Source organism: Helicoverpa armigera, chromosome 6 (assembly GCF_030705265.1).
Source record: "Helicoverpa armigera isolate CAAS_96S chromosome 6, ASM3070526v1, whole genome shotgun sequence".
NCBI lineage: Eukaryota > Metazoa > Arthropoda > Insecta > Lepidoptera > Noctuidae > Helicoverpa > Helicoverpa armigera.
In genome coordinates, this window is record NC_087125.1 from 6,818,984 (window position 1) to 6,835,158 (window position 16,175).

General features: G+C 36.5%; 1 protein-coding gene across 1 annotated transcript; it reads left to right on the forward strand.

The window, feature by feature from the left end:
* Positions 1–124: 124 nt before the first annotated feature.
* Positions 125–1,200, forward strand: LOC110371933 (uncharacterized). The gene is made up of 2 exons (XM_021328397.3): positions 125–322; positions 655–1,200. Exons 1-2 carry the CDS (start codon positions 247–249, stop codon positions 1,143–1,145), a joined length of 567 nt encoding a protein of 188 aa, XP_021184072.3. The 5' UTR covers positions 125–246; the 3' UTR covers positions 1,146–1,200.
* The last annotated feature ends 14,975 nt before the right edge of the window (positions 1,201–16,175 follow it).

A 16,175-nucleotide genomic window follows, 5' to 3' on the forward strand; every position in this document is an offset into this window, starting at 1 on the left:
TTACTGATAACGAAACCAATTTACTATGTTTAAATACCTTCAGGAAATTTCAGCGATAAATTAAACATTTTAATTAAAATACCTAAATACGTAATTAATGCTCAGTACATTATATCTATAGACACTCACGTACTTGTCAGACAAGGACGATCAGTATTTGTCTATCGGTTTATTAGTTTATTTTCATAAACCAATATTAATTGGGAGTAAACTTATTTGTATGAATTGAATGGGTTGAGAACAGAAATGAAGGTGCTAATCGCGTTCGCATTATTCCTGGCTGCAGTTATACCATTGGATGGAGAGAACAACGTCGTCAGCGGTTAGTATACTCCAGTTTCTATACCAACTAAACTTCTTCTCTTCTCGTCCTTGCCAACTTTTTGTTTGGTCAAAGACGTAAATGTCTACTGGCTAATAAGCATGATACGGTTGTAGTTGCTTACGAGATGTTGCTTTAAGAGTCTAATACACATTAATGTTTAGAGTAATAACTTATGGCAAATTAGGTAATTCAACCGCGTACCGTCCTAGGCTTTAAAGCAGAATCAGAACCAGAATATTTATTCTGAGCAGATCTCATCTGCGTTGCAGGTATCATTAAGTATACTATTTTAATTTGTATATTTTAAAATAAATATGTGCTTTTTACAGGTGATGATAAAAAATCAAGAAAGCATTATGGGTTGAGTTATCATAACAAATGCAAAGATTTTGTTAAAACTTTTACATGCATGACTTCATGTAAAAGCATTGGCTTCCAAGTATTTAGGATGGATTTCAAATGTAAATGTTATTGTCACGAGTTGAAGACTACGACAATATTACCTTTCTTTAAGTGGCGAACTAATGGTACCACGAAGACCTGGGCAAAGACTCATAGCCCGAGTTTATACCACGTTGTTGGCACCCTGTCGCCTGCGACCTATCCTGACTATGGAGACCTGGAGGGTAATGATACAATGGCTAACGACACGAGCACTGGTAACGACACGACGAGTGTCGCAGCAGGCGGCGAGAACAGCACGGAGGCGGCGGGCGGGGACAGCACAGGCGAGATTGATGGGGCCGGTGGCAACGGCACCGATGGCACCGGTGCCGCTGCCACCGGTGGCGCAGCCGACGCAACAACCCTCGCAGCATAAATCCAAAGTTTATTATTGAAAGGAAATAAAATTAAATATTCCGATCTTCTAATGACATGAATCAAATGTGTTAGTAATAATGTTCTTTATCTCAATATTATCGCTATAATGCAAACAATGAGTACCATACGCGGACTACACCCAACAGCAACTTTAAAATTGCCACAAACAATTGTATCAGCTTACCAGCGCACGCGCAGTCAAAGTGCTCTGACAAATAATATATAAACGGGACGCAGTTAAACTGCGTGTTACAGCCAGTATTATATGTATAAACTTGCGTACGTGCAGTTTGATCCCAGTGTCACCAGGTCTTGTTCTGATGGTAAAAACCCTGGAAAACCCTGAAAACTGTAGGCACACATACGGTACCAAGTGATTGGGCTCATTTTATTAGTATTTATGAGATTTATACACCAAAATTTGTTTATATACCCATTTGACCGTTATAACCATTTGAAACCTTTTTTGTTTTTTGATGCGAAATCATCAAACGACTCCATCCGCTGTGGCTCCATCAGCAGCGTGAAGGAGTGTCAGATTCTTACTGACCGCATGTTCATTCGTAGGCCTTTTATGTACCAGGACCACGCTAACTTTTTCGAATAATCCCGCAGCCTCGGCAGGCCTTGGCCCTGGTGGGCCCCGCACCATTTCAGTCCTGACGATGAGGGCATAGTGCAGTTTTGGGAACTCCCTAACATTTGAAAGCTACCTTGTGTTTGTGTATTTTATTTGCGACTTTCGACGATAATGGGTTACGACTGCCACTGCGGTCTACTTTTTTAAAAAGTATAGAAACCGACTTCCAAAACACGCCCCACTTGACGGGTATGGGGGGTACTCTAATAAAGAGTTTCTTGCACGTTGTCAGCGTGATTGATATACATAATATTGGTACTTTTCATTTCTGTAGTGTTAACGGTCACTGAGATTAAGTACGACATGGCGAAACTAATTTCCTAGTTTACTACAGAATCCTAAAACAGAGTAAAAAAGTAAAGCTAAAGTGTATACCTAGTCAGTACCAGGAATATAGCTACAGGGTCATATACACTTAAATACTTCTTTTGTCTGTTAGAGTGAGTAATTTTATCTGGTAATGTCCACATGTATTTTAAGGCCAAAGTTAGAAAGCGATCCGCCAGGCAGGCGACATCATCGATGGAAAAAGTTTCGCATTATCATGAATGCCAGCCATTATCAGAATATTTATGACGGACACATCATTTTGTCATTGGACCGTAGATGCGGTATCGTTTGACACGAGTCTCATCAGTCAAACTCGATACTATGTATATAAGTAGGTACAATAATTGATTACATAAAATCATTCTTAAACTGGTTCATGTAATCATTGTTACTAAATTATCAATTTATTGCATTCTCTGGTCGATTTCTTAATGTAAAAACGCTCGTAAATTCTCGTTGTTTATGTGTTAGAGACCAATAAAATAGGCATTGAACACAGAAAGACAGACCGTCGGAGAGTAAAGGTGACAAGTCCCCTCGGCTTACGCCAACTACGGTACAAATTGCGATATTAAGCACAGGGCGTGATGAAAAAACACTAGCTGAATATAAATTAGGCGAGAGGAGCGCCATAATCAATATAAACGATGCTAAAGAAGATTAGAAAAATCCTGTAAGAAAACAAATTTCACAAGATCGTAAGAACACGTGGAACTGCAATGAATTTCCAATTGTGGGTACAAGATTACCGATTATGGTGTGTAATTGTAGTTAATTTTGAGAGTATGATTATTGAGAACAGTACCCATACTTATGTTGTATTAACAATACTGAACAAAAATCATGTCAATGATAGGTACCTAATGTAGGTTCCTATATAAATTTAGATAATAATGATTTACAAAACAGAACGTAAAGGACTTTCCGTGTGAGAGTACTTCATTGTACCTAGGAGCGAATTGGGTTAATACCTTAGTTCTATTTATTTCTTCCGCACAAATCTGGCTTTATTAAGCAAAAAATACTAAAGATTATTAAGTAGAGGAGAGTGGAGTAAATTATGTATTTATCCGAAAACGTAGTATTCTACCATCAGCGAAATATGAAAGGAACGTAAATAGAAGGAAGGTATATCCACCTTAAACTTTCATACCGCACGGTAAAGTAAGGCAGTCCAAAAATCGTGTAAAAAATGCAAAGACGAAATTGAATTTGATTCCGATACATAAATTTTACTTAGCCTATTTGTCTCTCTCGGATCAAGCGGGGAAATAAACGAATGTTAATTAAATTTGTTTGTTCGAAACAAAGTCGCCAACTGCCTTTTAATTGTTTGTTTTTTTTTTTTGTCTGAATTATACCTATAAGCTTTTTATATTCAACAAAAAACATAACGTATAGTAGGTAACTTCTAAGCGTAACGGAAAAAGAGTAACTTAACTTTAAAAAGAATAAAAAAACTGTAGGAGACAAGTTTTACATTTTTCTAAAAAATATCCGTTTTAACTTATTAATTGGGGAAAGTTATATTTTTCAACCGCTGACTGGTAGAAACTAGTATATCAATAGTGATAGACATTATTCAAACAGAACAGCTACATAGTTAGTATAATATCATAATATGATATCTTAGGCAGAGCAGAGACCCTTTTGTTGATTGAAAATTTTTTCTTGACCTGATTGTAATGAAGTTATTGCGGTAAATTGCGAAAGCCCTTTCGTAGACATTGTGTAAAAAAATCTCAAAATACAGACGAACTAATACGAGGCAGCGCATTGAATGACTTTCGAAATGAGTTAAAACAACAGATATAACAGTTTTTTTTATGTTTATTATGTTTACACAAAAATGCTTTGTGTGGGGCGTTTTACGGTTTTTTGTTCAACCGATTTGTTTACAAATCAAAATAGATTATAGCCAGTTTTTCCCGTTATTAGTCGCTGTAAATCATTGTACATCCGTAGCGACTGATCCTTTCAATAAGATCTGAAGTGAAGTTAACCAAATACGTTCATTGATTGCGCCAAGCGCACATACGCCTTGTTATTGTGAGTTCGACATCATTATCTTAAACTAGGTATAAGTATTTTATTTTTGCTGCTGTTCCCTAGTAGGTAAGTCTTTTTCACACCTGACCTAAATGTAAAAAAGCAAAGATGTCCGTAAAATTATCAAGATTCCTTTTAGTAACATGACTGTTAATGACATTATTATTAGGTAGGTACGCTTTTTTGTGTTTTATTGGAATTAATATACCAAAGTGTAACAGGCGTACTGTACGGAGAGAGATTGCATTTTATTATAACAATAGCTTCCGAAGTGTCCCAGAGGAGCGTCCCGCCCTCGTCTAGGGTGCAAATGTATAATTTAACGACACACTCATATGTATTTGCAACATTTCATTAATTTTCTCGAAAATCTGTCATAATAGCGTAAGCTACGTTCTCTTTAGATAAACCAAAGAGTACAAAATAAATAAGGATAAACCAAGCTAAGTAATTAACTCCCATTAATCAGTTTATAGACCGGGCAATCTGTTTTGGCCAAGTGTTTGATTTGATGTTGCCATTTTAAAATATCAACCAAGAAAAATAGAAGCTAAAACTCAGGGGACCTTCTTTCTAATGAGTCCAGTTCTGTTACTTTTTGTAGTGCAACACGTTGTTATTAGGTGACATAGCAACGTTAGAGTTGATAAAAAAAAATATTTTCCGTGTCATTTTTCAGTTATATCTCAGTGATATTAAATAACTCCGTGAGTATTCACGTACTTTTGTAAAACTAGGATCATAACTCTTATAAATCAATGCAATCAGTAAAGATATATCTAATTAACTTTACAAAACAACATAATGTTCTAAATAACCCCGCCTACTATTCTAAGAACCGTTTAATACCCGAGAATTCCCAAATCGCGCTTATAATTTATAATAACAGGGAGGTCCCTTAACGAAGAGACCGTTTTGTAGATAGGTATCTATCAAATTACGCCACCTTCCCCCTCGCAGGCACCCATTGTTGTCTAACACGGAAAATATTCATTTGAATATTTACTTAACATGGATAATATTTTAATCTTCCCCTTTGAATTATACGCTTTCCAACGGAGACAATTTCACGCTACTTAAGTCGAAACGTTGTAACAGTGAACCTTTGCGCAGTCAATTATGCATCGTTTGTAGAACAAATGCCATGATTTAAGGTTTAAATTCACTTGGCAGATGCAGCAATATCAATTTAACAAGATATTCCTTTTGTTAATATTCGCACACGCTTTATCAAATTCTCTAGCGGGGGTGACAATAAGCCGCTGTAAGTACTCTTCTGACATATGGATAAAAGCTTTCATTTCAGTCTTAGCTCTTTGGACTGTGATATAAGTAGATAAGTAGTTTTTATATATGTATGGAGATACATTATTGTGTTATGTTGCAAATTATATTTGAACGAATCAAAGTTATACAGCAACATACCAATATTTTTTTCTTACCGTGGTGTAAAATGTACGTGAACAATATAACTGATGATGATATATTTTTGGAACGTTATGAAACGTAATCTTTACTGCTAATAATGAATCTATGATACACGATTAAGCAAAGACCATAATTAAGTAACGTTCTATACATTGAAACGCTTTGGATGAACTTTTATTTTATAAGTAGTATATGGGTAATTTATATATTCCTTAGAAGAAAATTAATCAATGAACTACAATTAATTGCAATAATGTAACCTAATTTATATTTTAGAGTTCATTGCACGTCGGCACGGCTGGCGTGTCAAATTGTATCATAACTCCATTGTGAAAAGTGTTTCGAGACAACTGGCTATAAGGCGCCCTCTTCGCAAAAAATATCTGGCACGGGGTCCTGCCCTCGTCTGTTTAATAACATAATAGCACAATTCCCTCGCCGCATGATTCAATTTGGATTTCCTCCAGCCTCCCCCGTGTAGTCTAAAAAATGACAACTTCATTATATTGTTCACGGTCCCGAGGGCGACTTGTTTGCCAGAAGGATTATAATGATTAATTCCGTAAAATATTAATACACATGACACCCGCGCGGCACTTTATAAACGGCTTATTGAAATTATATAACACAAGTGCGCTTTTGTTTACGCCTTTTGTTCACTAGCTGCGCCTGTTTGTATACGATTTTAATACAAATAGGGACACTGATGTATTTTAGGAAAAACTGCCGGTACACAATATATTTTTACATTTCAAAATGTCTTTGGTTTGTTGTAATAATCAGCAGATGATTTTAGGTACGATTGTAACATTTAACTTGTATTACATCATGTGAAGTAGCTACGTGCTATAAACTATCCAGCAAAATGTATACTTTAAGGCCAGTTGTCTTGGTCCTTTGTCTGTGCAGAATAAAAACTTCATCTCACTCCCCGAGGAATTTAATTTGGAGTAATGGAAGTGTTATATTGACTTAACAGGCCAGAAGTTCCCCTCGCACAGTTACAGTTATTAAAATGGAGAAATTTATTATTAGCATTTCAACGTTCCACTATTTACATTTTAATTTTATTTGTTCTGTGATTTCATTAGTCACGACTTAATGCGTTGATTCAATAAAGCTTCCTACTCATAAAACGATTTTGCACATTTGAACAAACTTTCATTATAAGCTATGATTAATCAAATGGAATTTACTAAGGTTTTTGTTTGTGTCATGGATTGCTTGCAAATTAGGTACTTTTGAATACTCATCAGTAGGTACATACTTTTTTGTTATATTTCAGGAATAAACTGAAACAATTATTTATGATTTTTTTTTCAATATGTGTTTTTGCAATATATTAACGAATTCAATTTGTCAAAACATTGTAAACAAGAAACATCGAGTTCATGGGATATTTTGGACTCGATCATCCCGGAATGTGAGGAGGGTTTTTTTAATCGTGTAACAAGATGCACTACGCACTTGCACTATGACCCTGAGTATATCATTTATAGACCTTTTGTCGCCGAAATTATATTTACAAAAGTGAGCAGACAATTTCACGGTCTCTTCCCCGCACCCTACACTGGACTCTAATCAACCGCACATTGGTGTTAACGTGGATGCGACTTACCATCACAATAATTAGAAGTATGTAAAACTTTAATTCTCTCTTATGGCATTTACATTACGCATTTTTCAAAATGATATTAAGTTTTTGCTCAATACCAAGTCAAACATCAGAAATGTTCGACTGAACTTTTATTTGATTAAAATAGATTGAAATCCGTCCATAAGTTTCTGTCGGCTTACCCGTTGGAGGGAAGGGGTGCGCACACATGAGCGTGAAAGATTGTCCACATGTTCAGCGCGAGCGATGAGCCTCTCTCCTCCCGGTCAACTTATCTGTACCTCATCAAATTAGTTATATATAATCTTCGCGCCTGTCATTTCACTAACACGCTCAATGTATCACTCTGATTTTTCTCTCTTATCTCACTATCTATCGACATCCTCTGATCTACAGGGAAATCTATTAAGAAAATCGACGAAAATAACGTACTTTATGTAGGCAAGTTGTTTATTTTCCCCGTGCTGATACAAGTGATGACAATCAGATGCTCAGCGAAATGATAACTGAGCATGAACTCCGTTCGCTTGAAGCCAATGGGGCCTACAGCCATAAAGGTCACGTGACCTCTTCCTGATATTGACAAGCAAATAAATTGTGAGATCAAAGTAGGAGCTACGAAGAAACTGTTGTGATGAGGGCGGGCTGCATCTACGTCATGAGTAGCAGCCATGATCGAACGGAAACGGAAGCTGTGACAGTCGCCAAGAGGAAGCGATGCATGGCGCCGGATGTGCCCACTTCCGGTGCGTGTTGCCTTCACTTATCCCAGCGGGGCGCGGCAATATTGCCCCCAGTTATGTCTTATTATACACAATATTTATATCTTCGGCTACATCTTCACTCAAGTCTTATCAATTGTTATTCATATTTAAATGTTAGAGGCATTTTCCGCCTTGCCTAATTTTTTTTAATGGGTACCTTTCTGATCTTAGAATACCTATACCTACAATGATCAGATGTATCAAGTGTATAATTATTTAAGGATACATAAGTATTAAAAAATATAAATAATTCAACATACGTTAAAATACTTCTCCCACCAATGTCGGTTAGATCCAATTTCGCGATAACCAACAGAACTGTGGATGATAACAGATCTAATAAATTGTAACTGACATAAAACCACAAAAACGTTCTTATAGGAAATTATCAAGAAAGTTATTTTGAAAAGCAAATTGTTTTGTTTCATCGCGTGTTCACAAAACTAATTTATTTCTGTGTTGATTTATTTTTGGGGTTTTTAACCTCAACTGCTAATACCGTATGGGGTGCAGTAAAATACTTAACATATAGTCCATAGTAGTCTTCTGTGCTGATTCAGGAGTACTCAAAATCTTAATTTTTCCTGATACAGCAGGTAGATATTTTTCCACCATATCGTATTATGAAGTACCTATGTCAATTCATCATCTGCCTAGCCATTCCATGTTGGGGTGGGCTTCCAGTCTTAATCGGAGCGACTGCCTACCTGACCTCTTCGACCCAGTTATCCGGGAAACCAAATTCCCCTAGGTAGACTGGTTGTCATACTTACTGGCTTCTGACTCCGTACCTAGGTAGGTACTGCTAAAGATGACCAATGACAGCTGAGACCTATAATTTATCGTGCCCTCCGAAACACGGTCATTGGTATCCAATCAAACATTCTAAATATATATTTAGAATGTTAACCGATGTGAAATCGAATCATAATTAACCCACTGGTCCATCGTGGTGCTCGACACATTGGTACCTTTTTAATTTTATTTCAATATGTCCAGTCTCATATAAGGTAATCAGAGGCTAAATCGATTGCATAAGTGCACCTCACAACCAATATTGGCTTGTAATACTTTAATCGTAATGCAGAGATTTGCATAAAGAATAAGGTTAGACTCAGATTTGCATAAGGAGCAAGGTATGGCATGTTGCACCAGTGTTTCTTAGCTAAATGCACAAAAAACACTTGAAGAAAATGAATAGATAATGTTCCAATTTTCCAAATAGTTTGAAACTGGTACAGGAACACAATTATGCAATGCAATGAGCAGAACTGACGCGCCTGACTGACGGACACGGCGATCGGACAGCGGCCCGACGCAGCCGGAGGGCCCCACGCGAAATAACAACAATTTTTAACTGCATCTATAACAATATAGAACGTACACAACGTTTGTTATGATTCCTTATTGTATTATAATACAGAGATCTGGATAAAATTGTGAACAAACCATCCATTGCAGTTTAGATTGCTTAATCGACTTTCAAAAGCGATATGCCGGTAGTACCAGTACCGCTAGAAATACAAATGCTTGTACCACGAAATTCTCACTTAGTTTACATCAGAGATAGGAACCCATAGTGGGCGGGTCACGACGTAGATAAAATTAGAGGAAACATCATTACAAGCCACTATCATTATTGTTTTATTTGCAAAATTGCTCGCTCCGCTTAATGCCGGGCTTCGCTATTCACACGGCTCCGGAGCACTGGCATGTACCTACTTAACGACGACTCTTTGACGTGACAAGCCCCACTTCTAATGTACGTTGGTACGTAATTGTTCAGTCAATCGTGAATTATATAAATCGCACGTCTTATAAATGTGCAACTGTGATGGGACTTGCACTATCGAAGCCATCGTTTGCATCATTGAATCAGTGTTTTCTGTCAAAGTTTGAGACATTATTTACTTCACACCAAATTAATAGATAGTTACGATAGTTAGCATCTGACTGTTTGTTTACTGTCAAAGTACGGTAGTGAAAATTTGGTTGGTCACTGCATAATCTTCACCATCATTAATACTCCCAGAAAACATCCTGTAGGGAATGCAGGCTGTATGATAGAATAAAACAATTTTCATTATAAGTTAATAAATTATAAAAAATCTAAGAGTCCATTCAATCTAATTTTCTAATTGAACCTGAAAATATTTATTTAATTTAGAAATAGTTTATTTATTCGTCATGACACTTTGTATCTATTACCTTGATCCGAGCCCACTCCACGTAATTTTAAATCTATTAAGGTACAAAAAACTAAGCCTGTATAAAACTCACTTTATTAGATCAGGGCATCTAAATAGTTTTAGGCAAATTATGTATAGATACGGCGCCTTAGGACTACAAGGATATAGAGTTCAAATTGGCTTTTTATATTCATTGTAATGGAATTTAAATTGCTGCATAGAATAGCTTCCTTTAAACCATTCTAGACTCGTTTACAGTGAACTCTTCTATAGTCACGACGGTTAATTATATTTATATAGGTACATTAGACGTACTAACATTATTAGTCCACTATAAATGGTGTTCAATTTTAATTTAAAAGTTAATTGTGAAGTTTCATAGTATTTTGCGGAACAAACATGTTTTAAATTGTGAAATTTTCATTTTTACATTGAAATAATTAAAATGTAACTGGGAATGGACTTAAAAAGAAAACATTTCTAAAATACTGATCCACTTAAAATTTAATCAATTTTCTTTTCAGACCATACCTCAAAGACTGGTGCTAAAACTAAGTAAGTACCTTAAACTTATTGACTTATTTTCAGCGCTTCTTCATTGAGCCACACGTTTTGTAATTCAGATAGCTGAAAATATAATGAATGATGATGGCAGCAGGCAGGTGGTAGCAAGCCTCCCGATGGCCGCACAGCCGAGGATAGATAACTCGATGCACGCGCCACGCAACCTAATGAGATCTGAAACGGGTGAAACATTCAAATTGCAAGCTACCCGCGCCCGCCCGTATCAAATGTTGTTTTATAGCTAATTCCCAAATTCGGTTATGGCCTATAAACGATCCGCTGGAATAATTTAAATGCGAACCCGCCTGTATAATGTGCGTACTTTGCCCCGAAATTAGGCATTTGTATGTGAAATGCGTTTTGAAATAGGATTCCCTGACGACTTTTATTTCTCGTGCGCGGTGAATCTACTTCGCTTCGATATTTGATTATGACCCGATTTATGTTCAGTCTAACCACTGGTACAGTACATGATCGTAAATAGATGCACAAATCAACGAGACTTTATGAGAAATTATTCCAACCATGTTAACGATTTTATATACTCAGTAGGACAAAAACAAGTAGATTTCTGGTTATAAATGAACGCTTGTAGAATCTTACAACCTAAAGAAATCCTTAAAACTTAAAGAAATCGAAATTATGTACCAAAATCCTTTAAAGCTTCAGGTGCGTAAAGCACATTAACGATTACTTCATAAAAGTGCGAAAGCTTTTGTGTGAAGCTACGTCGAACAAGTGAAACACATTAGTGGTGGTCGAGTGCCTTTCTTCAATTCAAAACGTTTTAAATATAATAACGGAGCTGCTTTTAAAGGTTTTCCCTTGTTTCCACGCTAATTTAAAGGCGGACATATCCGGCCATTCAATATGAACGATTGTTCATAGAGTGACTCCATTTTGCAACACAATTGCGCACACACTTAAATTGCACAGTTAACCAGCAATTTGTAACGTCTTACTTTTGTTTGTTTTAGTAAGTTTACGTTTTAAACTGGAGTCTAAAGTATTAATAAAATATTAGATAAACATAACTGAAAAATTTTAGAAAAAACAGTCAAGATATTTTTTTTTCCATGAGATGTAACACTTCGCCTCGTAATCGAATGTAATTCTAATCTTGCTAAAACTGATCTAAGATAACTAGACGGTCTACAAAAACCAAACAACTACTACTTGTATTAATGTGAAAGCATTCACAGGCATCATAGCAACATAATACGAACCAAATTAAAGTGCAAAGTTATGAAAACAGAGTGTGAGGTACATTCATTACATTAGTCGGGCGCAGAACGCGGTGGCTGCAACCGAACAACATTAAATTATTATCAGATAACAGTGCGAGCGACTGATCGGATTATTAGACACATTATCCGTATACATTCTCCAATCGGTATAACGGTGTCCTAATGGACGAAATTTAATCACGACAAATCGAATGCCACCTATTTATGAAGTCGAATGACTAAACAGCTTTTTAATACGATTCACACGTTAGCAGTTATAGTTAGTTAAGTTTTTGTATCGACACATTTCACGGTGAGATGTATTGAACTCTTATTATATTAAATGTGATGCCACATACCGGCCACTGATGGGATCTATTATTGTTGATCCACGGATGAATATTCAATCATCACGCTACTTCACTTCCACTTGATGGATTCTGTGTGCTTATAAAAAACACTGCATTAGTTACACTATTTAGCGCTTATAACATTTTTGAAATTGGATCGTACAAACATCGGTAACATAGCAGAATTTCTTTGTGTCTGTTAATCGGCAGTAACGATGTTGACCGTAGCCTCTACCTTTCTTTAAACAAAAGAATACAATGTGATTGTACTCACTGAACAAAAGAAAAGAAACTTAAAGAATAATCACAGAACGAAAGCACCTTAATTACAAGGCGCCTTTGACTAATCTATACAAAACACAGAAAATCAATGTATCGGTAGAGTAGCCGGTACTTTCCTCACAGGATAGAATGAGTGCAAAGTGCATACAAAATCGTGATGTAGCCTTTTAATCGGTTTCACGTTCGTTCCCGCGTTAGTTTTTGTATTCGAGTTTCACTTCGCCAATCTGCGGGTTTACTGTCCGACCGGGACTCCTCGCCTTTCACACGTATGAAAATATGCCATCGGTCAATAGCATAGAACTCATTTCCGAAGATAGTTGGGAGGCTCGGTCACGGCAAATGCTGCAGTAATAAGATAAAGAGGCGGACCCATTTTGTTTTGCTGCAAACTCACTCCAATTTACGCGGTCCGGTGGCCATTAGCATAAGTCCGGAGCGCAGCGTGATGTGCGCGATTCGCCGTCGCTCGGCGTGACGCCGCGCAGGCGCACAGCCCGCGCAGCGCCGCCGCTGTAATTGCGCCCGCGCGACACATTTGTTTACTATTGTAAGCCGTGAAGATGCCATCGCTTGCGACACTCCCGCCGACTCCTTCAAATTAGCTCGCTAAACGCTTCCACTTACTCTATTTTTATAAAACATCCTATTTTCTTACCTTTAATGATTAGCTACTTACTATTTTATATGTCAAGCAAAATATTTTATGCAAATCATTTACCTATGTAATTATAGTGATCTATGTGTAATATTTAGATATTCAACATCTAGAATTGATTTACATAGGAATTTCTTAAGTTGGTAGTGAATATGGTTAGAGACGCATATCAAAATCCAACCACGATTGTAAATAATTACATTTATGCGAACATGGCCGATTCATGTCCTAATAAAATACATTGACAAGTCACTGCTGCCTTATAGATTAATCTAATAAACTCAGTGAGTGACGCAAATCATAAACTGTGAATAGTGGTCGGTCTAGTTATTTTCCAGTTATATGGCAGTGGCTGGTCGCAGTCTCGGGGATGTCGATGTTGGCAGCCTCGAGGTGAGTTTCAATTTTTTTGAATCGCTCCTGATCAAGATATGTGTTAATGCAGATGTGCGAGTCGCAGTAACCACGCCACTTGCATACCTCCCCACAACATTAGCCATTCTGCCAAGTTTCACCGGATGGGATCAGGTCTGACTTGCACGATTGCATAGTAAAGGAGAGCCAAATATGAACATCTCATAAAATATTCTTCGAGAAATTAACATCAATTAATTACCTAGGTAATTTAAGATATTAAGCCGTTAAGATATTAAGCCGAAATTTAAGATATTAGATGTATACCAAATACTTTTTGTATACATCGTATATCTAAAACGGCACTACAAATTATGGTTAGGGTTTAAAACCCAAAAAGAAATTCAAAGAAAGTAATAGGTCCGTATTCCCAAACTACGCTGAACTCAAGTCATTAGATAATCAAAACATCAAAGATATTTCTTGGAACTTATCACGACTATATACGCTTATGTCGCAATAAAACTTGTAGGTTCCTAATAATAAGAATTTACGCACCTTCGCAGTTAAGCTTCTTCGACCTCCTGTATCAATTAACATACCTACACATCTATACACTCGTATTTTTTACTCGCAGGTACCTACTTAATTGGCATTTTCCATTCAAAAGCACACACGAAATTGAAAAACTAAACTTTAGATTTTCCAAAACTTGATTTTTGTTCCTAAAATTCTTATCAAGTGCACACACAATTATAACACGGAAAAAAAAATTATTTTTTACAAAAGTTCAGTGGTAATACTTGAGTACAAACATAGTTGCATTAATATTGATTTATACTCGTCCATTCTCGATAGCTAGAGTCATTTGTAGTATGTGTTATATCTGTGAGGTGTGGCAAGTGGACTAGGGCTAACATTAATATTTAGTGCAACACCTTAATATAACGTGTTAGAAATTATGAACGTTTTTTAGGTCTACGTTGCAATTAAATATGGTTTACTGGAGTAGGCAAGTAACTTAAAGCATACTGTCTTCAATGTTAATGTTATGATTATAAAATAATTTATTAAAAAATTCATAGAAATAAGTAAGTAACTCTGCCGGTTGGTCATCTTTAAAATGTCACTGGTTACTACAATCCACGCTGATGGTTGATCCAGTTGTATGTACTTGCATAATATGCATGTATGTGTCTTAGTTAGTAAGCCTAAATAAATAAATAAGTCTTATAGACTTCAAATTCGATGTGGTTTCTACTAATTCGTGGGACCATCCGAATTTTTATCTACGTTATCTAAGGGTGCGCTCGAATCGAATGAGTGAATGCTCATTCTATCATGGCCCAACAATAACGGTGGTAAATAAAGCCTGCATCTGCAATAATTTCAAATATACTTTTTAATAATATAGGCAATGACATAATGCGAATGGACAGCCCTGCGACATGTGGAGAGTACCGGCGCACGCGCTCACTTGCGAGCCATCATTAGAATGTAGCATCTCGAGCGATTTTCCTACTTTAGATACGGTAATGGTCGTAAAAACAACCACTAAGGAAAAACGCAGCGCATAAAAATATTGTATCCTTACTGCCTATAAGCTGTGGCCATTTCTGAAAATCATACGGAGCGAATAGCAAAAGCAAGTTGGTGCACATATTTTGCCATACACAGCCGCAGTTAACGAATGCAAGGAGGATTTTAATGCTTCTAATGTGATTCTCGCAATATACACTTATGTACCGCTTATAATGCTTGCATAAACAACTCGTTTATTTCAATACTTGGCTAAATTCGTGTTCTGTACATATTTAACACGTAATCGAATAGTTCAACTAAGTTATATGTTTTATACTGCATTATCTTCAGCTACTTTAAAAATATTCGGTTTTTCAACTTTTAATTTCGGGTAAAATTTGAGTTTTACCTAAAAGGCTCTCTCTCCTAGCCCAATTCCCTTAAGGATCAGGATTAACTTGCACTTAGAATTAACAATTGTACCGATTAAAAGTTGAGATTTTGTAACAAATATTAACCTTTTGACACAATTACAAATACAGACATGAATGAGTACCGATCATTAAAGTTTCGATAAGTTTCTGATATGCCAGTTCAGATGTGCATACCTGAACCTCGATAAAGACATGGACTAGCAAATTAGAAATAAGGCAAGTAAAACTAAAAAAGTATTACACATATAATAAGACTTCCAAAGATTTATTCCTGCAAGTCGTAGTTGCTGTACGCATAACGATGTACCATACGTAGATAACTAAATCTCATTACTTTTAGTTATCTAGAATATCTAGTTATGGAACGCCGTTATAACTGCAGGAACCTCTATAAGACTCACAAACATCATCCTATAAAAATAGAAAATGAATATGATTTTAACATTGAATACCAGTTATCGCCGTTATATGACGTCCCGTTTGCGGACAGCCACATCGGATGCAAGAAAAACGACAAAAAGTCGTATTTCGAAGTACCGCCAAATGGGGATAGGATCATTAGATCGATACCATAACCGACACATCCTGAATAGGTAGGTGGTGAAGCGTGCCTGCCGTGGCGCG

Bases quoted from the DNA above. Each gene is read 5' to 3' on its own strand.
- LOC110371933 (XM_021328397.3), top strand. From the start codon at position 247: ATGAAGGTGCTAATCGCGTTCGCATTATTCCTGGCTGCAGTTATACCA. The intron at 323-654 runs GTTAGTATACTC...TGCTTTTTACAG, and splicing joins AGAGAACAACGTCGTCAGCG to GTGATGATAAAAAATCAAGA.